This window comes from Lemur catta, chromosome 10 (assembly GCF_020740605.2).
Source record: "Lemur catta isolate mLemCat1 chromosome 10, mLemCat1.pri, whole genome shotgun sequence".
Taxonomy (NCBI): Eukaryota; Metazoa; Chordata; class Mammalia; order Primates; family Lemuridae; genus Lemur; species Lemur catta.
Genome location: NC_059137.1, coordinates 421,807 through 447,668, shown reverse-complemented (window position 1 = coordinate 447,668; position 25,862 = coordinate 421,807). Strand labels below are relative to the sequence as shown.

At 56.5% G+C, this 25,862-nt stretch overlaps 1 protein-coding gene across 2 annotated transcripts in view; it reads left to right on the top strand.

Moving 5' to 3' along the window:
• CACNA1B (calcium voltage-gated channel subunit alpha1 B) overlaps positions 1–25,862 on the top strand; it is a 186,213-nt gene that overhangs the window by 57,493 nt on the left and 102,858 nt on the right. For both annotated transcript variants that reach the window (XM_045563173.1, XM_045563174.1), the window contains exons 11-16: positions 6,553–6,762; positions 9,598–9,710; positions 14,595–14,707; positions 16,947–17,078; positions 17,236–17,308; positions 24,966–25,083. In XM_045563173.1, coding sequence (XP_045419129.1) covers positions 6,553–6,762; positions 9,598–9,710; positions 14,595–14,707; positions 16,947–17,078; positions 17,236–17,308; positions 24,966–25,083 — 759 coding nt within the window. The remainder of the gene's footprint in view (positions 1–6,552; positions 6,763–9,597; positions 9,711–14,594; positions 14,708–16,946; positions 17,079–17,235; positions 17,309–24,965; positions 25,084–25,862) is intronic.

The window sequence follows — 25,862 nt, the reverse complement described above, 5'->3', positions numbered from 1 at the left end:
CTAGTTCCCTTCCTCTCTGTCTGGCACCAAACTTCTGGCACCAGAACACCCGGCACTTCCACCCCACATGCCTGTTGTTGTGCATTCTGCCACCAAGGAAGGCTCAGCCCGAGTCCCCACGGCTCACTGCGTGGAGAGGCCCTGGCACTGGGCAGTGATGGTTTCATTTCAAGCTACCTGGTCAGATCCAGTCTGGACCTCCTTGCCCTGCAGGGTCTGTTTCCCCTTATACTGTTACGTTCATGGGACAGAGCCCTTTAATAAAACAGTGCACACACATACATGCATGTACGTGTACATGCACATACATGCACACACGCAACACATGCACACATGTGTAGTGTGTACATGTGTACACATAACATGTATACATGCACATGCAGCACATGTGCACGCATACGCACACATGCACACATGTACACATGACATGGGCATGCATGTACATGTACACACCTATATAACACATACATGCACAAACATCACATGGATATACACACTTGCAGTGTGTACACATACACGTAGATACAACACGCGTACACACACACATGCAGTGCATACACATGTACACGCACACTCTTTCTTAAGGACCTTACCCGTTCTGTCCTCACCCAGCGCCAGGGAACCATGTTAACAGCTGAGCGTGAGCCCGTCCTTGTTCCTCCGTGCTTGTCGCAGACGCCACACGCAGGCATGGGCATACGTGTGCACATGCAGGCTTTGGGGACGCTTTTCTCCTCCGTACCTTTTGAACTCCTGCCTACGGATGCGTTAATCCGACCCAGCCTGCCGTCTGTGGCCCTGTGCCGTCCGTGGTGTGGATTCCCGTGAGCTGTGCAGCTGCCTGTCCGCGGCCGTTCATTTGTTTCTAGTGTTTTTTTAAACCTCACTGTGAGAAATGCTGCCCCCAGACCCTCGTAAACGTCTGTCCTTCCTCACCAGCACCTTTGTCTCTGGGGCAGACCCTGAGCGGGCGGCCACGGGTGGGGCACACGCACTGTCCACGCTCCGTGTGGCTTCACGTCCCGGTAACTACAGCAGAGACCTTTGCCATCACCCTGCTCAGATGTCACAGCTCCTCGTGGTTTTGCCAGTTTGAGGCGGGTTGGGCGAGTGTGGGGTGACATTTCTCCCCACTGTGACTTTGATCCTCTTTTTAAATGTTTGTTTCCCATTTAAACATTAAACCTATTAGTGACTCTTCATATATCTTATTCATTTTTATATTGGGTTTATTTATTTGTAAATTCTTTTATATTTATTTTGTCAATAATAAGACACTGGTCAGACGAGGTGGCTCACACTTGTAGTCCCAGCTACTCGGGAGGCTGAGGCAGGAGGATCGCTTGAGCCCAGGAGTTGGAGGTTGCTGTGAGCTATGATGACGCCACGGCACTCTAGCCCAGGTGACAGAGTGAGACTCTGTCTCAATAAAAAAATAAAAGTCGTCTTGTATGATTTGGAATCGTTTAAATAACACTGGAGTTTTCTCTTTTTTTATAAGTGAGATAAAACTGTGAATCTATATAGTCCAAAAAAGCAAAAAAAAAACCCCAAAAAAGTCTTGGGCCAGATTTGTAATGTAGACTTTGTTGGGAAATCTGTTTTCTCTGGGTGTTCCGATCGGTTTCTGCAGAGCTCCTTGCAGTGTTCTCTCACGGTGGCGGCACTGGGGCCACAGCGTTGAACAAAACAAAAACGAGGCCCTTCCGCTTCTGGAGTTCCCATTCGGTGGGAGCTTCAGGCAAGAAGTGAGACAGAGTAAAACACGCGTGTCGGATAGAGCCAGGAGCCGAGGAGGAGGAGTAGGGAAGGGAGGGTCGGGGTCGGGGGTGTTGCAGTCCCCATGGGATGGTCACAGGGGGCCTCAGGAAGGAGGGCGCCACTGAGCAGAGTGGACGGCGTGAGGAAGTCGGCCTGAGGGACACTGGGGGCGAGAATGTTCCAGGCAGCAGGTCCCATGACCATGGGCCAGGGTGTGACCGGCCCGCTGTACTCCCTGTGCCCGGTGTGTGTGCTTCCTGTACCTAGTGTGCTGTATTCCCTGTGCCTGGTGTGTGTGCTCCCTGTGCCCAGCGTGTGTGCTCCCTGTGCCCGGTGTGTGTGCTCCCTGTGCCTGGTGTGTGTGCTCCCTGTGCCCAGCGTGTATGCTCCCTGTGCCTAGTGTGCTGTACTCCCTGTACCTAGTGTGCTGTACTCCCTGTGCCCGGCGTGTGTGCTCCCTGTGCCTAGTGTGCTGTGCTCCCTGTGCCTGGTGTGTGTGCTCCGTGTACCTAGTGTGCTGTGCTCCCTGTGCCTGGTGTGTGTGTTCCCTGTGCCTGGTGTGTGTGCTCCCTGTGCCTGGTGTGCTGTGCTCCCTGCGCCCGGTGTGTGTGTTCCCCGTACCTAGTGTGCAGTGCTCCCTGTGCCTGGTGTGTGTGCTCCCTGTACCTAGTGTGCTGTACTCCCTGTGCCTGGTGTGCTGTGCTCCCTGTACCTAGTGTGCTGTACTCCCTGTGCCCGGTGTGTGTGTTCCCCGTACCTAGTGTGCTGTGCTCCCTGTGCCTGGTGTGTGTGCTCCCTGTGCCTGGTGTGCTGTGCTCCCTGTACCTGGTGTGCTGTACTCCCTGTGCCTGGCGCGTGTGCTCCCTGTGCCTGGTGCGTGTGCTCCCTGTGCCTGGTGTGCTGTGCTCCCTGTGCCTGGTGTGCTGTACTCCCTGTGCCCGGTGTGTGTGCTCCCTGTGCCTGGTGTGCTGTGCTCCCTGTGCCCGGCGCATGTGCTCCCTGTGCCTGGTGTGCTGTGCTCCCTGTGCCTGGCGCATGTGCTCCCTGTGCTTGGCGCGTGTGCTCCCTGTGCCTGGTGTGCTGTGCTTCCTGTGCCCGGCGCGTGGTGCTCCTTGTGCCCGGCGCGTTGTGCTCCTTGTGCCCAGCGCACTGTGGCTGGCGCAGTAGGAAGGAATCAGGTTGTGGCGGGTGAGGTGCCTGCAGGGACTCTGGGCAGACATGGGGCGTTTGCAGAGGGGTGACGCCCTCTGGCCTCTGTCGTGTTAGGGCCCTCTGGATCCTCAGGCTGCCGACAACAGGCTGAGCTGGGAAAAGGAGGCAGAAGCAGGGAGGCTGGTTTGGAGGCTGCTGCCAAGATCCGGAGGGTGGTGGCTGGGACCTGGGGTAGCAGCAAAGAGGTTGTTAAGTGTCGGGTTCTGGGTGTGTTTGAAGACGAGCCCCCTGGGTTTGCTGACCCCCCGGGGTGGGGGTGGGGGTGGGAGAGGGAGACCCCAGGGACAGCTGCACAGGTTTGGCCTGAGCAAGGCGCAGGACAGCGGAGCTTGGACGGGGCGGGCAGGACTGCAGGTAAGTGGGTTTTGTGGGGCCAATGTCCGTGTTCGGGTCAGGACATGCTCTGTCTGAGCTGTGCTGGGGAACCAGGGAGATGGCGCATACCCGTCTCGCGTGCCGGGGTCTGGTGTTCGGGCCGGAGATACACGGCATCGCGTGTGCTGTGTGTGACGTCTGAGGCTCTGAGACCGACTCGGAGTGTGAGTTGTTTTCTTCTCGTGGCTCCTGCTGTCTCTGTCTTTGCTTCTTCTCTTCTCCTCAGTTAGGCTCACGTGGAGCTGATGTGTATGGTGATGGTCATTTTAAACGACCAGATTTTAGATTTCTTTCTCTTCTATTTTCTATTTCAATTTTATTATTTTGATTTTTGTCTTTATTAAGTTTGTCTTTCCACATTATTCTAGTTAACTTTATTATTTTTCTAATCTCTTAAAATATGTGACTTGTTCCCTTTTTTCTTTTTTAATGGCAAAGGCATTTTGGGCTGTGTGTTTCCCTCTGCGTGAAGCTGAGCTGTCCCGCCTTCCTTTTTATCGGTTTCTGGGTAACAATCACTTTCCTCTTGAGGCGGAGGTTAGCCTGGGCGTGTGCTTCCTAATTTGTAAGTGGTTAAGACATTCTGATCATCTTTCCATTATTTCTAGTGTTATCAGATAATGAGAGGGAATGTGGCTTATACATCTTTGCGTTTAAAATTTTCAAATTCTAAGTTCATGACCGATTTTAAAAAGCTTCACTAACATAACAAAAAAGTGTGTGCAGCATATTTTGGCAATACCAGATTGTAGGTACATTTATTAAAATCAAGTTTATTGATCCTATTTTCTAATTCTCTGTTTTTTGTCTACGAAATTTGCACTGTTCAGAAAGTGATGCTTGAACATTCCTACTTCATTTTATTTTTTATGAAGTTCCTCTTGTACGTCCAGTGGCCTGTTTGTGTGTCTTGCTGCCGTGTAGTCGGGTCAGTGCACAGAGTGTGACGTCAGGTCCTCTCCGTGGACGGTGCTTGGCTTCGTCACTCGCTGCCTCCCGCGTCCGTTCGGTGCCCCCGACGGTCCCTGTCTGACTTCAAGGCGCGACTCCTGCTCTTTGCTGCCATCTGCTTCTGGCTTTAGTGCGTTGTCTGGTGCCTTTCTGGCCCTTTTGCTTTAAACTCTTCTTTATCATTTTCAGTGTTCTTGTACATCATATTTACCTGACTTTTTTTTTTTTTAGCCCTGTGGGGGGTCTCTGTTCCTGACATCGTTTAGTGTGACGTGCGTGTCACTCTGACGTTCCAAGTCGGTGGTCCCAGCCTTTTCGACACCAGGGACTGGGTTCGTGGAAGATGATTCTTCCGTGGACCATTGGGGGGTGTCTTTGGGGGGTGTGTGGTGCAGAGCTCAGGTGGTGATTTTCTGTCCGTTTCCTGACAGGCCACAGCCCGAGGGTCGTGGGCCGCAGTTCTAGGTGCCGTGCAAGTCTGTGGGTGTGGGGGGCTCTGAGTGTGGCTCTGCCCTGTGTGGAGCCCCACGTTATCTGTGCTGTGCACCTGCCCCCTCTGCGCCCTCGGAGGAGAGAGGAGGGTGCCCGGCAGCAGCTGTGGCAGGACTGGCCGGCAGGGCCTGCCGAGTGAGTCAGCTCTGACTAACTGGCGTCTGGACGTGGATCGCGAGGCTCAGTGGAAGGAGCTGTGACGGACAGTCTGAGGCTGTGTCCAGAGCACCAGGAATTTGCCATTAGGGCCCTGCAGGGACATCCGTGACTGACAGATGGTCTCCTCTGGGCCAGTCCTGGGCCCCGGGGCCGTCTGTGGCAGCGTGTCCCCGTGTGTCTGGTGCAGCTGCTCAGCCTGCAGACAAGTCCCTCCAAAGGCCTCAGGGGTCTGTCTTCACTTTCGGGAATCGAGGTGGATACCAGCCTGGCCAGGCTTCAGGGTGCCTGAGAGGCTGGTGTGCACATGCACACGCACACGCACACGTCAGACACAGAAAGTGCACACAGCACGCACGCTCACACACGCCATATCCTTCCCCAGGGACCCCCTGCCCAAGCCCAGATGTTCAGCCCACTGAGAGACCCATAGCTGGGCACAGCCGTGCTCTGTGCAAGGACAAACTCCGGGAGACACACACGTGGCCGGACTCCTGGTGCACAAACTAGAGAAACTCCCAGACAGGCACAAGTGCACTGCTGCAGAGAGACACGGCCAGGCCCTGTACTGACACACGCACACACACGCACACAAACTTGCACACACACGCACACACACACAGAACCCTAAGCACCCACAAAGACCCTTCACTCACTCGCCAAGCATTTATTTACCCCCTCTCAGCGTGAGGGTCTCAGTGGTGACAAAGACACGTGGCCACTGTCCCTGCAGAGTGTGTTAGCTGGGCACAGGGCAAACAGTGGCAGGTGGTGGCGCGGTGGTGACAACTATTGGGCTGAGCTGAGGACCCGTGTTTGAGTGGAGCTCCCAGGGCAGGTGCTCTGCAGATGACACTGGGCTGGAACCTGCAGCCAGGAAGGGGCTGGCTGGGGGCAAGAGGCCCGTGGAGGGGCTGCCTCGCGCTTAGGGGGCCGGAAGGGCAGAGGCCGAGAGGAGGGCAGAGTGTGCAGAAACGAGAGGCCGTCGGGGTGGATGTGGGTGGGGAGGGCAGCAGGAGCCTGAGCAGAGCAGAGCGGGAGAAGGTTCCAGCACTGAGCGTCTGGGGCCCTGTGGGCAGGACGCAGCTGCAGGCTGTGCATGAGCACGCGGGCTCGCCATTCTCCAGGAAACCGCGTAAAGAGCAGGCGAAAGCAGGCAGCCTGTGGGCGCTGGCCCCCGAGTCAGCCGGCGAGAGGAGGGGCAGGTGCTGCCGAGCTCCCGGGCCAACCGAGGGGGTGGGACTTGGGGAGGGCCTGGCTCAGGTTCATGTCTTGGGGGTGCAGAAAGCTTGGGGTGCCTGTGGAGAGGGGCCTGGGGGTGTCGGGACTGCGCTCCTGTTAGGGGCCGGGGTGCTGGGCCAGAGGCTGTGACTGCAGAGCGTCAGTTCCAGTCTGGCTCTCCGTCTGGCGCCCAGTAACCATGGAGATCACCAAGGACTTTGGCTCCTTCAGCTGGGAAACGGGGGTCACAGGATAATTGGCACCATGTCTGTGAATGGCTGGGGCGAAAGCGAGTGTCCTCGAGGGCGTGTCCGTGGGAGGGCTGGGCGCGTGTCACGGGGCCTGCTGGCTCCCACGCCCTCAGCAAGCCCCCTGTCCCCCCAGGGTCCCCCTTCGCCCGGGCCAGCCTCAAGAGCGGGAAGACGGAGAGCTCGTCGTACTTCCGGAGGAAGGAGAAGATGTTCCGGTTCTTCATCCGGCGCATGGTGAAGGCTCAGAGCTTCTACTGGGTGGTGCTGTGCGTGGTGGCCCTGAACACGCTGTGCGTGGCCATGGTGCACTACAACCAGCCGCAGCGGCTGACCACGGCGCTGTGTACGTACCTGCAGGCCGGGCCCCTCCTGCTCCTGGCGCTTCCTGAGCCGGCTCGGCTCTGCAGCCTGGAAATGCTCCATGCCCCCCTCTACCCTGGGAGACCCCTGAGTGGGACCCCCGTATGCCCAGACTGTCCCTCGGACCTGCTCAGCCCCCAGGGGCCTCTGCTGGGGACCTGGGCTGTGTCCAGGGCCTGAGGTGGCCCCATTCCCCCGGCTGCCCAGGCCCTGTGAACCTGGGCCGGGTTCCGGGAGGCCCACCTGCACCTGGCCAGACCTCCGTCCTCCGTGCGGTGTGCTGGGGACGAGGGCCCTGGGCACCCAGGGAGGAAGTTTGTGGGATGACAGGGCTGGGCCGGGCCTCGTCCTCCCTGTGAGCTTCAGACCCGCAGGCCGGGGACTCGGCTCTGTGCTCCTCTCTGCCGTGAGGCTGCTGCTCCCGCCCCGGACCCCTGAGGAGAAAGCCCAGCTCTGTCCCTCTCTCAGGGCTCCCCTGGTTGTTTCCATTTTTCTTTTTTTCTTTTTTTTTTTTTTTGAGACAGAGTCTCACTCTGTTGCCCAGGCTAGAGTGAGTGCCGTGGCGTCAGCCTAGCTCACAGCAACCTCAAACTCCTGGGCTCAAGCGATCCTCCTGCCTCGGCCTCCCGAGTAGCTGGAACTACAGGCATGCGCCACGATGCCTGGCTAATTTTTTCTATACATATTTTTAGCTGTCCATATAATTTCTTTCTATTTTTAGTAGAGACGGGGTCTCGCTCTTGCTCAGGCTGGTCTCGAACTCCTGAGCTCCAACGATCCGCGCGCCTTGGCCTCCCAGAGTGCTGGGATTACAGGCGTGAGCCACCGCGCCCGGCCTCCATTTTTCTTATGAGTGGTCCACTCCAGGTGCATTCCTGATCCCCGTGACTGGAGCTGCTTACAGTCCTGTGTCCCCAAGCCTCGGGACAGGCGACAGGGATTGAGTCATGACGTGTCCTGGTCCTGGCTGTGGCCATGACAGGCAAAGGGGAAGATGCTGGGTGGGGGACCCCGTTCCGTGGCCGGCCCTCCCTGTCCTAGGGCCCTGCGGCCAGATGGAGCGCAGTCTCGGTCTGTTCTCTTGCCTCCCAGAGAGGACTCAAAGCCAGGAGCCCACTGATGTTTTCTGTCCTGTGCTCAGAGCCTCAGCCGTCTCCTCCTCCAGGGTCAGCTGCACTCACCCTGCTTGGTGTCTGCAGCTCATCTGGGGACAGGGCCTTTCTGGGACGTCCCCACGGGCCTCAGTCCCCCTTGAGGGCCCCTTGTGCCTGAAGCCACTCGAGCCACCCAGGAGAGCCTATCCTGACTGCAGTGGGAAGCCGTCCTGGCCTGGCTGTCGGCGTGTTCCGCCCTGACAGTGGCCTCCTCGGGCCCCCGTGGGCCAGCCACTGTCCCCTTCTGTGACCACCGGGCTGGTCTGCACGGCCTGGGAGCCGCTCAGCTCCTGGAGGTTCCCGTGAGCTGTCGACGCTGCCCCACGGTGGGGCAGACCAGGCTCTCGGGTCATAGGAGGGCTGGGTGGGATTCCAGGCTGGAGTCTCCCAGACTTTGTGCCGAAACCTCTTCCCGGCCCGGTGGGGGAAGGGTGAAGAGCAGCAGAAACAGAAGGACCCAGGGGGCTTCTGGCAGACGCCCGGCTCAGGCTCCAGGGGGGTGAAGTTCGGGGCAGTGTGTGTGTTGAATGCCTGCCCTGGCTCCTAGTTCCGGGGTCCAGGGGCCCATAGTTTGCTCTCTGGGGACTTTGCTTGGGGCCGATCTCAGTGTTTCGCTGGAGTCCTCAGGCTGAGGTTTCCTTGCACTTGGGGCTGGCTGGGGGTCCGGGGCTTCCTCCTGACTCCGCCAGCCAGGCCCCTGAGCAGGTGGGGTGCCGCACGGCCTGGGGTCCGGCCACACGTCTGACAGGAGCGCAGGCTGGCAGTGCCGGGCGTCTGCCCCTTGCTGCTTGGTCGTCTCTGTGGTTTCCTGGGATCCAGCCTCGCTGGCGTCTCAGGGAAGATGGCCGGGGGATGGGCGTCTGCTGCACGTGGGCACCTGTGCCCGGTGCCCAGGCTCTGCCCTGCGGGGCCGGCTCAGTAGCGTAGGGCGCGCGGCCTCCTTGTCACCCCCCACGCCTGGCTTGGCCACCTGGTGACTTCTGGCTCAGAGGCCAGGCCAGCTGTGGGTGACCTGCTCCCAGGGCCTGGACGTCCCTGTTCTCGGGCCGTGGCTGGGCGGTGGGGGTCTGTCTGCGTGGTGCCCACGTGGGCCGTGGAGCCCGCCCTGGCGAAGGCCGTGTGGCCTGTGCCCCCAGTGAGTGTCAATGCCTCCTGGGAGGCTCGAGTGGAGGAGGAGTTCTCCGTTGAGTGGGCCAAACATGTGACCAGAGTTAAAATCAAGCATGGCACTGAGGGGTCCTGAGGACAGGCATCTGGGAAGTCCCAGTGGAAAGACAGGTTCGGATACGGAGGCCGGGTGGGCACCGAGAGCCAGGCAGAAGGACCAGCCAGAGGCCATAGCCCGGCTTCTCGGGGTGGATAGGGGCATCCCCCTCACCCCAGAACTCACTGCTGAGCCCAGCTCGGAGCCCACCTCCTGCCGAGCCTGTCCTCTGTGTCCCCTAGGCGCTGGCACTCACCACCTGAGCTGCAACAAGCTGTCTCTCCGCGTTCCCCTCAGTCTGTTATTCCGTCCTGGGCTGAGATTTCAGAGCCTGGGGCCACAGGCCAGGCTGGAAGGCTCAGTCCTGGAAATGCCCCCAGCCCCGGTGTCCTGCAGTCTGGGCGGGGTCCCGGGTGGGAGGAAGCCTCAAGCTAATCCCCTCTTCTCTGGCTTCTCTTAGACTTTGCAGAGTTTGTCTTCCTGGGTCTCTTCCTCACAGAGATGTCCCTGAAGATGTACGGTCTGGGACCCAGAAGCTACTTCCGGTCCTCCTTCAACTGCTTTGACTTTGGGGTGAGTAAAACACCTCGTCTCCAGGGCTGCCTGCCGGGGTGCAGGTGGGTCTGAGCTGTGTCCCCGCCTGAGAGCACCTGCAGCCCCTCATGTGCTGTGCTGGGCTGGGCCGGGGTCTGTGGTCCCATGGGAGTCACGGCCGGCTAAAGACAAGCTCCAGGCGTTGGCAGAGGGAGGCCTGTCCTGGTCGGGCCTGACTGCTGGGGTGCCAGCCGCAGCCGCTCTCTGTGTGCGGAACGTCGACCTTCCTTTCTCTGGTCCTGTCTGTGGAGACTCGAGATCAGCTGAAGGCTGTGCAGCCCCCTCCCTGCCGGGGATCCTGTCACCCTGTGGAGGGCTCGGTCTCTCCCCCGCAGAGCCCACCGGGGCAGTGGTCCTGGTTCTCCAGCATCCCGTGCTCTGGCCCTGGGCGGGCTCAGGCACATGCACCGGCCCCTCTGGACAGGCGTGATGGGCTGTGAGGGGTGGGTGAGCGGTGAGCCTGGTCTGGGTCCCTTGCCCACTTCAGCGGGTGAGGGAGGCCTCGCGGCAGGTTGCTCACGTGGCTCCCTGTGGGTTGGGACTGGAGTGAGGCCGGGGTGGTGCACCGAATGGTGCTCTGGAGCTGAGTCCAGCACCTGCCCGGGCTGAGTTCTGACCTGCTGGAGGCTCCGAGTGACAAGTGCTCGTGCCAATCCCGAGGAGGGACTGAGAGCCCTGCAGAGTTTGCAGGAGGCAGAGAGGGGACCTGGATCTACGGAGAAGTAAAACATGAAAATTCAGCTTAACTTGGACTTTTTGGCTCATTGGCACTAACTTCCAGCTGGCAGAGCCTTGGTGTCCGCGATTTTGTTAAATCCTCACGACGGCTGCTCTGACTCTACCGACGAGTAACTGGAGACTGTGTGACCGGCCCAGGGCTGCCCATCTGGGTTGCAGGGGCTCCGGGTTCCTGTCCTCAGGGCTGGCGGCTTTGCACCATGCTGTCTGGTCTCTGAGCGGGGACAGACGGTGGCAGCCCAGGGTCCTCTCTGAGACGCAGACATCTGTGACTTTGGTAGCCGGCCGGGAAGACACCAACTCTTCTTACCCTTTCCCTCTTGGTCACAAGGGAAAGCTAAGTGCCGTGGACAGAGGGCCCCAGAGGTGGAGAGACGTCAGGGATATATTAATATTTTAAACGTGTTCCAGTCTTCTGATCTGAACTCACCGGTCCCAGGACATGGGCATAATTTGCACATAAGCTAACACATTATTCTAAACTTAGCAGCTTAAAACCATGGAAATCTGTGACCTCACATTCCTGTGGGTTAGGAGTCTGGGTGGCACTTAACTGGCTGCCTGTGGCCCAGAGTCTCTCCGGAGGGTCCAGTCCAAGGCCAGGAGCGCAGTCCTGCCAAGGCTTGATCTGGACGGAGCATTTGCTTTCGTGCTCATGCATGTGGCTGCCGGCAGGCCCTGGCTCCCGGTCACGTGGGCCTCCCTGTGGGCTGCGGGGACGTCCTCATAGCTCGCAGCTGCTAGTCCGAGAGAGAGAACTGACGTACTCAAGACAGAGGCTGCAGAAACCCAAGCTCAGAAGAGGTGTCATGTCTGCTTTGCCACGTTCTTTCTGTTCAGAGTGAGTCACTAGGCACAGTGACAAGTGGGACGAACCTGAGTGTGGCCGTCACACGAGGGCGTGAGCCCCGGCAGGTGGGGTCTCTGGGGACCATCCTAGAGGCTTCTTTCTATAGTCTGCTCTCCGGCCCCTGGAGGTTCACGTCCCCCCAGGGTAAAATGCCAGTCGCCCCTGGAGACTCCCAGACTCTCACCCATCACAGCATCAGCCCCGGGTCTAGCGTCTCCTCGTCAGCCAGGCTGGGTGCGGCCCCCCAGATCCGCGGAGTTGTCGCCTCCCACCCCCGGGGCGCAGCGGGGGCGCTGCAGAGGCTCCTGCTCGCGAAGGGGACGGGAAGTGCAGCTGGGCCGCACGAATGCCCCATCCAAGTGCTGCCAGGCCGGACCCTGCTCAGCTTCCGAGACCAGAGGAGGTGGGCGCGTCCGGGGTGGCATCACCGGGCATCACTTGGGCAATGCCCAAGTCCAGCTGGGCAGAGGTCGGAGATCCTGAGACTCGTTCCTACGGCCTAGGAAGCCCTCGGGGCTCCCGGTTCTGCCCTCCTAGTCCCTTTTCTCTTCCTGAAGGCAGCACACGCTTCCAGCTGGGCGGACTTCTCCGCCTGCTCCTGCTAGTGGGGTTTGGGGATTCAAAGTCCTGTTTTCGTTTGTTTTGCACGTCTGGATTAGTTGGCTAGCGATGTCTCTGCATATAAGTCTGTTAAGAGTTTCACGGATACCGTGACCCTCCTTGGGGTTCACCCCACGAGACAACAGCTGTGACCACAGCTCGGGGTCGGCCCTTCTCCTTGTATGTCCTGGTGGGGTGACGGGGCCGGCACCCTGCGGCGTCCCAGGGGCCCTGCTGCCTCCCTGAGCCTCGGTCTCTTTGAAGGGCCTGAAAGTGGCTCCTGGGCAGCTCCTCTGATCTTTCTGGAATGTTACATAGAAGTCACAGTCTTGCCCTTGGTTTTGTCCTTAGACCTTGCTGTTTCTTATTGTTGGCATCGTTTGCTCTCTGGAGAGGCTGAGCATTTCCAAAAGCAGCAAGCCCTGGTTTCCTTCTGTTCAATGACAGTTCCCTCCATGTAGCTTTCTCCTCTCATAGTTAACTATGAGCAGCAAAAAGACACCAGGCGGTGCCTTCAGCACTTGGCTTAGGAACCTCCCGAGGTTAGTCTCACATCTGGCCAAACGTGTTTTCTACTTTCCACGTTGCTCTGGGCAGCAGTGCAGCTAAACCTCTGCCAACGTGCCGGGGACTGTCCTGCAGTTTCCTGTAACCTTCTCCCCCTTCCCTGCAGACCTCGGGGTCCCAAACCCTGCAAGCCGTGTGCTTGGGGCACCCCCGCCTTTCCGCACGTGCTGCTTGATGCCTGTCTTCTGGCTCCAAAGCCACTGTCCCATGCCAGGTCCTGATCACAGCAGCCCCTCACTTTCGTTTCCAACATCTGTATTGATTTTTCTTGCCGGGGAACAAATTTTCCCAAAGCTTAGTGGCTTGAAACAAAAGACATTTACTGTTTCACTGTTTCTGTGGTTCAGGGATCAGGGTGCGACTGAACTGGGAGCCCCTGGCCCAGCGTCTCCACTGAGGCTGCAGGCGTCCCAGGCCGGCTCGGGCTGGAGGATTCACGCCCACGCTCAGGCTGTGGCTGTTGACAGGGCTCAGAAAATCAGCTTTCAGGCTCACAAATGTGGTTGCTGGCAGGTTTCCGGTCCTGGTCACGCAGTCCTCTCTCAAGGCTGCCGGAGCGTCCTCACAATACAGCTCCTGTGATCTGAGAGAGACCGAGGCAGACACCGTGGTCCTTCGGCAAGCTGGTCTAGAGGCGGCACCTGTCACTCGTGCCGAGAGGGAGGCTCTAGGTGCGGCCCCCTCGGGTGTGCACAGGGATGGTGCGCAGGGCGGGGCCAGGCAGGGGTGACTGGGCGTCATCTGCGAGGCCACCGGCCGCACGAGCCAGCGGGTCGAAGTCTGAGGGGTGGTGGGGGACAGGGCTGCTGGAAGGAAGGCTGAGGAGGAGGAGAAAGTACATTTAGAAAATGGCGGCCTCGGCCCAGGCAAACGCCTGGAGGGTTTGCTGGTGTGAGGCCAGTCGGTGGTGTGACCACGGAGAGCAGACTGCGGAAAAGCCCGGCGTGCCATGCGGAAACACTGTCACAGGCGCGTGGGTGTTGGCGCACCTGGGTGTTGGCGGGCGTGCGACCTTCTCTGACGCATTTTGGACCAGATGGAGAACGTGCGGCAGCTGCCGCGGTGAAGTGACCCGTAGTGGATGGCGCGTCCCCAGACATGCTGGGTAATGGTCGGTGCTGACCTGAAGGAAGTTTCTAGAGCTGTGCCACAGACCTCTGTCCTGGCACACTCACCGTTTCTCCGTGACCTGGTGGGGACGTCGACATCAAGCTGATCAGATTTGCAGTTGATGTGAAATTGGTAGAAACGACTGAAACCTCGGGAAATATACGCACCAAGTACGACATGATGGAACTTAGGAGGTTCGTGCCCCATGGTGATTGCAGAAGTGGGGGTTAGAGGAAATGAGAATTAGCACATGTGACGAGGACACGGGTCCGCAGTGCTGACCCTGAGCCCAGAGTGCTCCCCACGGGGTGCGGTGGCCTGGCGGGCGGTTCCGTCTGGGCCCCTGTGACCTGTGCAGAGGGAAGGGGTGGAGGGTCTGCCCTTTCTGGTCCCACCGCAGGGCTGAGCAGGTGGCCCTTCACACGCCCCCCTGAGAAGGCTGGCGAGAGGACTGTGCCCACACACCCGCGTCCCCAGCACCGGCAGTGCCTGCGGGAGCCCTGCCGGTGGGCCAGGCAGGCAGGCTCCCCGCGACCTGCGCCTGGTGGCCCTCCTGGTCCCTGTCTCTGGGATAAGGAGAGACTCACGATGCAGGTTTTGAACCTGAGTGTCTTGGAGCAGTGGCAGGACCGGGGAGGGAAGTCCCAGGGAGACAGGGTTTGCCGGTCAGAGAGAACGTCCCCGAGTCAGGCTGTCTGCCCTGTCCTGCCAGCTCCAGGCTGTGGGGAAGCCCAGGTGAGGCATCGGGCACTGGGCGGTCAGGTCTGCCATGAGACCGCAGGCAGCCTCGGGCCACGTCCTGCCTTCCCAGTGCGTCTGGGCTCGGGTGGGACGAGGCCAGGTCCCAGGACTGCCGGGACTCCGCTGCGTCCCCCAGAGGTTCCTGGAGCTCAGCGCGAGGCCGTCGGGCGGGCAGGTGGGGCCGTGCTGGTTCCCTCGCACAGGTGAGTGTGCAGGTGACTGCGTGTGGCCCCGAGGCTGACGCCGTCCTCTTGTAGGTCATTGTGGGAAGCATCTTCGAAGTGGTCTGGGCGGCCATCAAGCCGGGAGCCTCCTTTGGGATCAGCGTGCTGCGGGCGCTCCGCCTGCTGAGGATCTTCAAAGTCACCAAGTAGGTCACCCGGTGCCCCGGGCGGGGGAGGCACAGGACTGGCCGACACAGGGTATTTCTAGGGGTCCTGGTGCCAGGAGCTCCTTCCGGGGCTTCTCTGGTTTCCGTACAGAGGGTGGCCGCAAAGCGCACCGGCCGGCACCGGCCAGCTCCCGTCCCGCAGCCTGGGCCGCGCCTGCCCTCCCCCACCTCCCCCGGCTCAGCGTGGCGGTTCCCGTCCCGCTCGTGTGGCTTGGTCCCCACGTTCTGCATTGCTCCTCCCTCGAGGCCCCGGTCCCGTCCTCCCGGCCTTCAGAGGTGACTTTGCTTTGTAGTCAGGAGAGAAAGTGGAAGTGCCCGTGTCCCTGCCCTGGCCCTGCCCTGTGACGATGGCGGGGACAGGACCGTTGCCCTGGCTGGCAGGCATGGCTCCAGCTGCCTGCGCAGAGCCTGAGCTCGGGGACGTGACGTGGTGCTGCCATGGGAGCAGGGCCGGGGCTGCTGGGGTGTGGCAGGAAGAGGGGAGAAGAGCAGCGAGGGCCGCTGTGGGCTCACTGTGCCCCGTGTTTCTGGGGCTCCCAGCACAGCCTGAGAGGGGCGGGGCTTGTGGGCTGCCCATCAGTGACGAGGACAACCTCTTGGAAGCCCACTGGTCTCCCCAGGGCAGACCAGAGTCTTTTCCAGTCCGGGTACAGTCCAAGCCGGGGCTGTCTGGCGTATGAGGTGCAGAGGAGGCCTGGGCTGGAGCCGGCCCAGCTGTGCCGCAGACGCTTGCTGAGTGACCATGCAGGTTGTCCCTGGGCCCACGCTGCTTTCCTGTGACTTGCTGGTGAGAGGGGCTCCGGGAAGTGACCGCAGCCCTGCCTTTGCCCAGCCTCGGGCCTGGCATCTTGGGCTCTAGTTTCTTTTTTTTTTTTTTTTAGAGACAGAGTCTTGTTCTGTCACACAGGGTCGAGTGCAGTGGCCGCAGCCTTGAACTCCTGGGCTCAAGCGATGCTCCCACTGTGGCCCCCAGAATGCTGGGATTTCAGGCCTGCGACACCTTGCCCAGCCTCGGTCTGTTTTCTTGCAGGAGCCAGGGGACTGTGTGCAGAGGCAGGGGACCGTGTGAGGAGGCAGGGGACCCTGTGAGGAGGCAGGGGACCGTGTGCAGAAGCAGGGGACCGTGTGAGGAGGCAGGGGACCCTGTGAGGAGGCAGAGGACCGTGTGCAGAAGCAGGGGACCGTGTGAGGAGGCAGGGGACCCTGTGAGGAGGCAGAGGACCGTGTGCAGAGGCAGGGGACCCTGTGAGGAGGCAGGGGACCGTGTGAGGAGGCAGGGGACCATGTGCGAAGTCAGGCTGGCCTAGACCCCCCCCAGTCCCAGGGGAGGGATGGGTTCCTTGTCCAGAGTCTTGGCCATTAGCCCTCAAGTACCCCACGAGAACCCAGGACGAGGCTGGGCGTCTGCTGTGGGTGCCCAGGGCCGGGTGAGCGTGGGGAGACCGGCCTTCCCGTGCCAGGGTGGGGGCAGAGGCGTCTTCCTGGGGAGTGGGGTGATTCTGGAGGGCGCGTGGGAGGAGCTGTGGAGACTGGGCACAGCCGCTGGAAGGTGCCAGTGCCTCAGCTGCCATCAGCATCGAGACCCCAGCAGCCTTGGTGGCCCTGTGTGCCACGGGGGCCGATGCTGAGTGACAGGGTCATGGCTGCTGCTCTAGGGCAGAGGGGTGTCGAGGGATGTCGGAGAAGCGAAGCCTGGCAGTGCCGCTCCGCGCGGAGTCCCTGGCCCTCGGAGAGCCGTGTGCTAGTCCCAGTGCCGTGGACGTCCTGCTCACCGAGGACCTTCTGGTCCGGCTCCGTCTCCCACTGTGGGCTGGTGACAGACAGCTGTGGTCCTCACTTGGTGTGGCACTGGCAGCTTGCTGGGTGTGGGCCGTGAGCAGAGCGGGTGCGGGAGCGAGTCTGAGACTGGGCTTGGCCTTGGCGGCCCGGTGGGTGGTGCCGTCGTCCTGCCGAGCTGCGTCGGGGGCGCGGGTGAGCCCACCCTGGACGTACCTTCTCTGCCGTCCCTGCGGGCCCAGGCAGGAGGGTCAGGACGGTGGGTCTGGACTCCAGAGAAAAGCTGTAGCTTCACGTCTGGGTGTGGGGCCCTCGGGAGTTAGAAGCCGCAGAAGCCACAGCTGTGACTGCAGAGCCGGGACGTGTGTGGAGCCAGCGCCCGGGTTGGCGAGCCCAGCTGGGCTCCGTCCAGGGCTGAGAGCAGCCCTGCCTGGCCCGACAGGTACTGGAACTCTCTGAGGAACCTGGTGGTGTCTCTGCTCAACTCCATGAAGTCCATCATCAGCCTCCTCTTCTTGCTCTTCCTGTTCATCGTGGTCTTCGCCCTGCTGGGGATGCAGCTGTTCGGGGGGCAGTAAGTGGGTCCGGGGGGCACAAGCCTTGGCCCTGCCTTCCCTCCCCAGGTGCCGGGAGGGAGGGAGCGGCCCTTTGCCCCCTGTAGGGAGCGTGTTGGCTGCCGGCTCCTGGCGGGTCCTGGCGGGCTCTTTCCTGAGACTCCGTGTCGTTCTCAGGTTCAACTTTCAAGACGAGACTCCGACGACCAACTTCGACACATTCCCGGCCGCCATCCTCACTGTCTTCCAGGTAGGGCTCCCCGCACCCGCTTGCTCTGCTCGGCCGTCCTCCCGCTGCTGGCAGAGTGGGCTCCCGTCACCCCCCTTTGCCTCCCAGCACGGCCTGACAGCTGGCGTCCGGGACAGAACCTTCCACAGCAGAACACAGGCACAGGCAGGTCCCCAGCACGGGTCTCCTGTGCCCGAGACCCCGACCCAGCTGTCGGGGGCTGATGCTCTGCCGCCACCCTAAGGGGCCGATGCGATTTCCTGGGGACCCAGCCAGGCTCCAGGAGACCAGCTCACCTCTTGGCCCCCACAAAGCACTCCCTAGACTTCTCCCCCCAGTGCCTCCGTCCCCTGTGACACCCCCAGTTCTCTTTTGTGTCTGGACACCTGCCCCCGACAGCTCCGTGGACAGCCGAGGCCGTGGCCCATGCTCTGCGTGGCCAAGCCTGTTGGCCCCGTGACCTCCGCCCTCTCAGGGGTCCCTTGTGAGGACTTTCTCGGGTGGGCGCCTCTGCCTTCCATGGGCTGTGGCACCACAAACATGGCAGCGACTGGCCTCGTGCTGTGACAGTGTCGTGCGTTGCTGTCCCAGGGAACCTGGTTGGGTGCCATGTCTGAGACCGCACAGCGGGCAGGCTGCTGTCTGGCGCTCGGCAACACTCGGGGAGGCCTGACGGGCCACGCTCCAGGCTGGGGGGCCCCGCTTGGCGCCCGGCCTCTGGGGCTGCCGACCCTCCCGTGGGCCCAGGCTGGAGCCCGCAGCGTGTGTGGGGATGGGGTCGCGGGGTCGCACACTCTGTAGGGGCGGGAGTCTTCCCGGCAGACAGCTCCGGCCAAAGCAGGCGACTCGGTCCTGCTGATTCGCACCTGCAGCCCCGTCCGCTCCTCCTTCGCTGGGCCGGCGGCTGGAGTTGCAGGCGAGGTCTTCCCCTGGGCACTTTGCCCCAGGCCTCTCAGGGCCTGCTGCTGTTCTCTCTCCTCTTCCTCTCTGACCTCGCCTTGCAGTCACTCTGCCCCGGCCCCTCTCCTCTGGTTCCCCAAGTGTGGGGGACACGGGTCGGCCACTGCGGTTGTCCCTTCTCCAGCTGACGCAGTGGGAGCCTCGGCCTGTGCACAAGCCAGTGACTTCCAGGACTGGGTCTCCTGAAGGCTCCCGAGCACTCAGTGGGTGATGGGATCTGTGCTGGCCTCTGGGGACAGTGGTCTCCGAGCCGGGGCCTCCTGCGGAGGTGGCCACAGCCTTTCCCAAGAGTGTGGTCTGCTCAGTGACAGGAAGGGTCCCAGGCCAGGCTGCCCAGGAGCGTCTTGCGTGCCAGGCGGGGGAAATCGTAAGGGGTGAGTTCCGGGCCAAGCAGTAGGATGTGAGGACAGCCAGGCCTGCGAGTGCCGGGTGTGACGGAGGCTCCAGGGGCCTGCGGGCCAGGCTGAGAGGCTCCACCCAGCGGGGGCTGCCACAGGGATTCCAAAGCAGGGAGGTGGCACGAGTGACAGTCAGAGCTCTGAGCGTGGTGAGGGAGGAAGAGGTCAGAGTTAGGAGAACAGGTGGGCTCTTGTGATCAGATGATGCTCTTAGACCTCATACCCCTCTGCTGTGATCGCAGCAATCAGATAATAATACAGAGACAGTAAAAGGACCCAGCCAAGCAAAAAACAAAGTCTCTGTGGACTAGAAACGGAACAGAAATCTACGGGGGCAAGAGACGGGGACGGCAGAGACCCAGGCGCTGGGACGCAGCCTGGGAAGAGTTGGGTGGGCTGGTGTCTGCGCCCCCTTGGGGCACTGGGGAAGGCGCCTCACCCTGGAGACGAGGGTGGCTCAGAGCAGGCGGGGCAGGCAGTTGGCTGGGCCCGTAACTGCCACTGGGGGCTCTGGCCTGGGGGCCTGAGAGCCAGGCCGGGAGCCGCTGCATCTGCCTGGGGGCTAGAGGGGGCGGGAGGGCGAGCGGTGAGGTGGGAGCAGCCCCAGCTCTGCGCCTGGCGCCCTGCGGACGGCAGCACGGTGGGACCAACCCCAGGGCAGGACCAGCAGCAGCCACAGCTGCAAGGTGAGGTCCCTCCCGGAAAAAAGGAGGTAGCAGAACAAATACAGATGACTTTAAACTGAATATGCCTAAGGTCCTCAAAGGAGGGAAGGGGGAACCCATATCAAACACAAATGTATGAAAAAAGGCATCTAAGAACAAAGAATAGGTTAATTTGGAAAAGAACTGACTAGAGAACCTAGAAATGAAAAATGAAGTTATTTAAATTACAAAATGAAGGGCGGACTGTACGCTGGGCAGGATTGGAGAGAGCGAGCAGGGAGCGGGAAGGAGGCGCGGGGCAGATGCGGGCGTGGACGGGAGCCAGCGTGGGCTGGAGCAGATGGCACGTGCCCTTCCGCCATGCGTCCTGGACGCTGTGCACCCAGAAGGCCGAGCAGGGGGAGCGGAATAATTCCAGACACAGACGCAGTATGAGAAAGAGAACGTCTTAAAAGCTACCGTAGAAAAACAGATTTCTTACGAGAGAATGACTTCTCATGAGCAAGAGATGCCGGAAGGTCATAGAAAAATAACTCTGAAATACTGGGGCACAGCCGCTCTTAGCCGAGAACTCTGAATCCAGGGAGCTGGGATTCAAGCGTGTAAAGACCCCTCAGACACAGATGTGAAGAGATAACCACCCCCAAGATCATCTCTCTGTGAGGCTGTAATAGCAGCATAATCTACAATGACAAAAACCTGGAAGTCACCTGACCGCTCATCATCGGGGGATGGATGAGAAGTGTCATCTTGGTGCAGCAGGGACAATGATTGGCCCAGAACTACACGTATCAGCAGGATGGGCTCACAGACATAATGCTGAGCCAGTAAAACAGGTTTCAGAATAATACGTAGTATGTGCTAGTATTTAAATAAGGATGAGAACCATGCAAAACAATATTGCGTATTGTTTATGATGTGTATGCAGTAACAATGTTAAAGCTTGCATGGGAATGATAAACACCAAATTCAGGACACTGCTTACCTGGGACAGGTGTTAGGAGATAGGGAGAGTGCGAGGAATGGGATTGGGGAGTTTTAGATACGGAAATTCAGCCACATTTTGATGCTTAATTTTTTAAGCTAGATGGCGGGTGCACAAAGTTTTGTTAAATTATTCATTGTACCTTTCTAAGTGTTTAAAATATTACATAATTAAGGTACCGGGCACGGTGGCTCATGCCTGTAATCCTAGTGCTTTGGGAGGCTGAGGCAGGAGGATCGCTTGAGGGCAGGAGTTTGAGACCAGCTTGGGCAATAGCGAGACCCGTCTCCACAAAAAATAGAAAAATTAGCTGGGCATAGTGCCACAGGCCTGCAGTCCCAGCGACTCAGAGGGCTGAGGCAGGAGTTTGAGGTTGCTATGAGCTACAATGATACCACAGCACTCCAGCCTAGGGGACAGAGTGAGACTCTGTCTCAAAAAAAAAAAAAAAAGTGAATACAAAAAGATGAACTAAGTAAACATTGACCAAAAGAAAGCTTGTGTATTAATATCAGCCAAAAGAGGAATTAAGGTTAATAAAAAGATTAGTAAGAATAAAGGGGCTCGTTACATAATGATAAAAGGAAGACTCCACTGAGAACATACTGCAGTCAGGAACTTGCGTGACCTAACAACATGGCCTTAGAATATATGGAACAAACACTGACAGAATTAAAAGGAGAAAGAAAAACTTTACCATCTTATAAGAGGTCTAGAACATACCTGTCAAACTGAAGGATGAAGCTGACAGAAGATTAGAAAGGATGTAAATACACAAACACGGTAAATGTGAGCCAGTTGGCCCATAGAGAACTGTCCCCAACAGATGGTGAAGAGAATATTCAGTATTTGGGGCACGTGGAACATTCACCAAAACTGACTATTTGTTAGATCATCCAGGAAATTCCTACAAATATTAAATGATTGCTATCCTACAGAGCACATCCTTGGTGTCATTTAAATAAATAGACACTGTCAATGAAGTCATTTAAAATCTCCCATATTTGTAAGTTAAACGATTGGGTGGGTTAGTGGGGCAATCACAATGGCCACTACAAAATATTTAGAACTGAACCGTATTAAAACCATATGATGAACCTGAAACAGTATTTAGAGGAAAATTATAATCTTCAATTATCAAAAATAAAGGAAAGCTAAAACAAGTACTCATTTTAAGAATCTAGCAAAAAGGATAATAAACGAAAGAAAAATCAAAAGCAGAAAACAGTGGCGATAAGAGAAGACATACATGATACAGATAACTAAAACACCAACACAAATCCATAAAAATCATGTTCTTAAGAAGACTAAAGAAGTAGGTAATTTTATAGCAAGGCTGATCAAAGGAAAAAAAAACACAAAAATAACCCCAAAGGGAGTCATAAGTATAGAGAAAGGAGATATTGTTCAAAATTCCAAGAGAATATTATGTCAACTTTGTGCCAATGGATTTGAAAACTTAGATGAAACATGCATTTTTGTAGGAAAACATATTAAATTAGCTCAAGAAGAAGTAAAAACCCTGGAGATTTCACAGCCATTAAAGAAACTGGATCTACAGTCAACATTGTCTTCCTGTCTCTCGGCCTCCTGCCCTGAGCCTAGTCAGTTGTAAGGTGAGTTTTACCAAGCCTTCAAGGAATGGATAATAACTCTTTTACTCAAACCATTTCAGAGAAGGGAAGAAATTATTTCATGAGTAGAGTACAACCTTGACACCAAAGCCATGCAAGAACAACGTAAGACAAGCAAAATGCGGATCAGAGTGTGAGCTCTGCGAGGTAGGGTCTTGTCTGTCTACTGACCAAACCAAGCACCTGAATGTTGTGTGACACAGCAGGCATTCTAAATGTTTACTCAGGGAGATAATCTAAAATGATATATATGTAAATATAAAATATATGAATGATAGATATGTAAATATAAAATAAAATATATTAACATGTAAAAGAACCTCATAGGTAAACTGTGTTATTCAGGCAAATAATCTAAAATGATATATATGTGAATATAAAATATATAAAATAAAAATTTATTAATATGTAAAAGATATATGTGAATATAAAATACATAAAATAAAAATTTATTAATATGTAAAAGAACCTCATAGCTAAACTGTGTTCATCCTGGTAGTACAAGAATTTGCTAAAGTCATTCCTGATCTCCACAGGTTAAAGCAGAAAAGTAACTGTGTCAACAGATGCAGTAAGATGAAATATTGTAAAAGTCAACTTTCATTCATGATAAAAATATCATACTAAGAATTGATAGAACTTTTTTTTTTAATCTGATGAATATCTACAAAAACTGGTAGCAAAGGTGGGTGATAGCTAGTGAGGGGATGAAAATGTTCTGATATTGTGGTAAAGGTGGCATATATTTGGGGATATACTAAAAACCATTGAATTACACACTTTAAATGGGTGAGTTACATCTGAATAAAGGTGTTACTTAAAAGAGACTATAGCAAGCATCATAGATAGCAGTGAAATATTAGAAGTATTATATTAAAAGAAAAACAGGATGTCTAGTATTCAGGTAGTTGAAACAATGTAGTAAGAAAAAGGAAGGTAGAAAGACTGGAAAGGAGTAGAAAAAATTGTCATCATTTGCAAATGATGTGCTTCTGTACATAGAAAACCTGAGAGAATCTACTAGAAATGAGGAGAGAATTTACCAGTGTTGCTGAACACGTGACCAATGTACAACAATAGAGTTTTTAAACCTGGAAACCACTAAAAGTGCCTATCAGAGGGAAAATGGATAAATGAAAGGAAAACTATGCATGGTTTACATGAATAAAGTAGATTTAATGTGTGTCAACATGGATACACTTCAAAGATATAACATTGAATGAAAATAGCAAGTTGACGAATAACACATGTACTCTGTACCTGCCCTGTGTGTGCTCAGCACACGCACTATATTCTGTTTGCAGATATGTGTGTGTGTGGTGTGTTAATGGAACTTATAAAGGCTTGGATCCCTTCATCCAACAAGGGACGAATATCCAGAAAACACAAGGAACTCAAACAACTCAACAGCAAAAAAACAAATAATCCCAGTAAAAAGTGGGCAAAGGACCTGAATAAACCTTGCTCAAAAGAAGACGTACCAATTGTCAACAGGTGTATGAAAAAATACTCAACATCACTAATCATCAGGGAAATGCAAATCAAAACTACAATGAGATATCACATCACCCCAATTAGAATGGCTATTATCAAAAAGACAACAAACAAACAAACAAAATGCCGGTGAGGATGCGGAGAAAAAGGAACTCTTATACACTGTTGGTGGGAATGTAAACTAGCACAACCATCATGGAAGACAATATGGAGTTTCCTCAAAACACAAAAATCAAAACTACCATACAATCCTGCAATCCCACTGTTAGGAAATCGTTATATCAAAGGGGTACCTGCATCCTCATGTTTATCACAGGACTGTTCACAGTAGCCAAGATGTGGAATCAACCTCAGTGTCCATCGGCAGAGGCATGCACGGAGAAAATGTGGTGCATATACACAGGGGAATACTATTCAGCCATAAGAAAACAAAGAAATTCTGTCCTTTGCAGCAACATCGATGGAACTGGAAGTCATTATGTTAAGTGAGATAAGCCAGCACAGAAAGACAAATATCACATGTTGTCACTCATACGTAGGAGCTAAAAAAAATGGATCTCATGAAGACAGAGAATAGAATTACAGGTACCAGAGGCTGAGAAGGGTGTGTGAGTGGCAGAGGGAGGGGATGAAGCTCTAGAGGGTTGTTGGTGGGTACAAACGTACAGTTAGGTAGAAGGAATAAGTTCTAGTGTTTGATAGCACAGTAGGGTGGCCACAGTTAACAACAATATATTGTATATTTCAAAAGAACTAGAAGATAAGACTTGAAATGTTCCTACCACAAAGCAATGATAAACGTTCAAGGTGATGGATATCCTAAATACCCTGATTTGATCATTACACATTGTAAGCGTGTACCAAAATACCACATGTACCCCATAAATATGTACAAATATGTATCCATAAAAAACAAAACCAAACTGAAAGTGGGGAAAAAAAGACTATCTGCACCAGATCCCTGGTCGGGGTCACCTGCAGGGCAGTAGGACCAGCGCAAATAGGGCAGAATGTTAACAATTTCTGTTTGTGATTTTATTCTCTTGGACTTTTCCAAAAATACAAGTAGAAAGAGAGACACGGGTTTGCTGATGGGGTGAGCATTGTGTTTCGCCAGGCTGTAAGGGAGGACCCGCCAGGCCCGGGGGACGGGGGCCTGCAGGGTCAAAGGGCCCGCTTCCGTCACGTGGCCATGAAGGGGCCACTGCCTGTGCTGAACCTCAGTCCCCTCAGCTGTGGGCAGTGACGAGGGCGGCTCTGTGTCACCTCTCCACGCTCTCCACCTTGCCTTTGCCCTTCTTTTCCTGCGGGGAGGTCTTGTTCCGTTTCTGGCTGAAAACCTAGAGCATATTCATCCTTTAAGACCCAGCTCAGCAGCCATGTCCTTCTGGAAGTTTTTCTGGAGGACCCTGGGTTGCCTGGACCTTTGGAAGCACCGTCATCCATCACCCGGGCATCCGTGCGCACGGACGTGGCGGGTGCGCGTGGGCCCCGTGGGACAGCGGCCACCTGGGCGAGCCCCGCGGTGCTCTCTGCCCGCAGATCCTGACGGGAGAGGACTGGAACGCAGTCATGTACCACGGCATCGAGTCTCAGGGCGGAGTCAGCAAAGGCATGTTCTCCTCCTTTTACTTCATCGTCCTGACGCTGTTTGGAAACTGTATCCTTCTGTGGGGCCAGGGCACCAGGGTAGTTGGCGCTTGGCACCGTCCCCGCGACCGCCTCTCAGCTCTCTCCAGAGGACGGGGGAGGGGACACGACGGCTGTGGATGTGAGAGGTGCGTTCTCAGTGACGTGCTTGCGGTGAACGTTCTGGGGCGTCTGGAGGCCGCGGGGCGCAGGCGGGTGGACGCAGGGGCTGCACGGGGAGGTGTGCAGGGGCGGGCCGGGCAGCGGCTCAGGGAAGACCTGGGAGCCTCACGGCAAGATGGAGGCTTTGAACACTCAGGGCGGCCAGTTTTCTCTTCCACTTTGATTTAATTGAGTAATTAAGTTTTGGCACTGGGCTTAATCCCCTGCTGAAAACATAAACCTTGCAGAAAAATATAATGAAAAGTTTTCTGTGGAGGACGACAGTTGGGCAGTTCCAGGACCTTGTGTCAGAGGGTGGGTGTGTGGGGTCAGAGGGCGGGTGTGTGGGGTCAGAGGGCGGGTGTGTGGGGACAGAGGGCGGGTGTGTGGGGACAGAGGGCGGGTGTGTGGGGTCAGGACAAGCCCAGCAGCAGGTGGGAAGCTCTTCATCAGGCAGGGGCTGTGATGGGCAAAGGGTTGGAGCCAAGAAAAATCCAGAAGGAAAAGCTGCAGGGTTCACAATGCAGAATAGGGCAAGGCCATGAGAGGCCAGGTGTGAGTGTGGTCCCACTGCAGCTGAGGTGGGACGTTGAGGCACCGGAGGGCTGTCTCTGGTTCTCAAACCCACCTGGGCATCAGAGTCCCCCA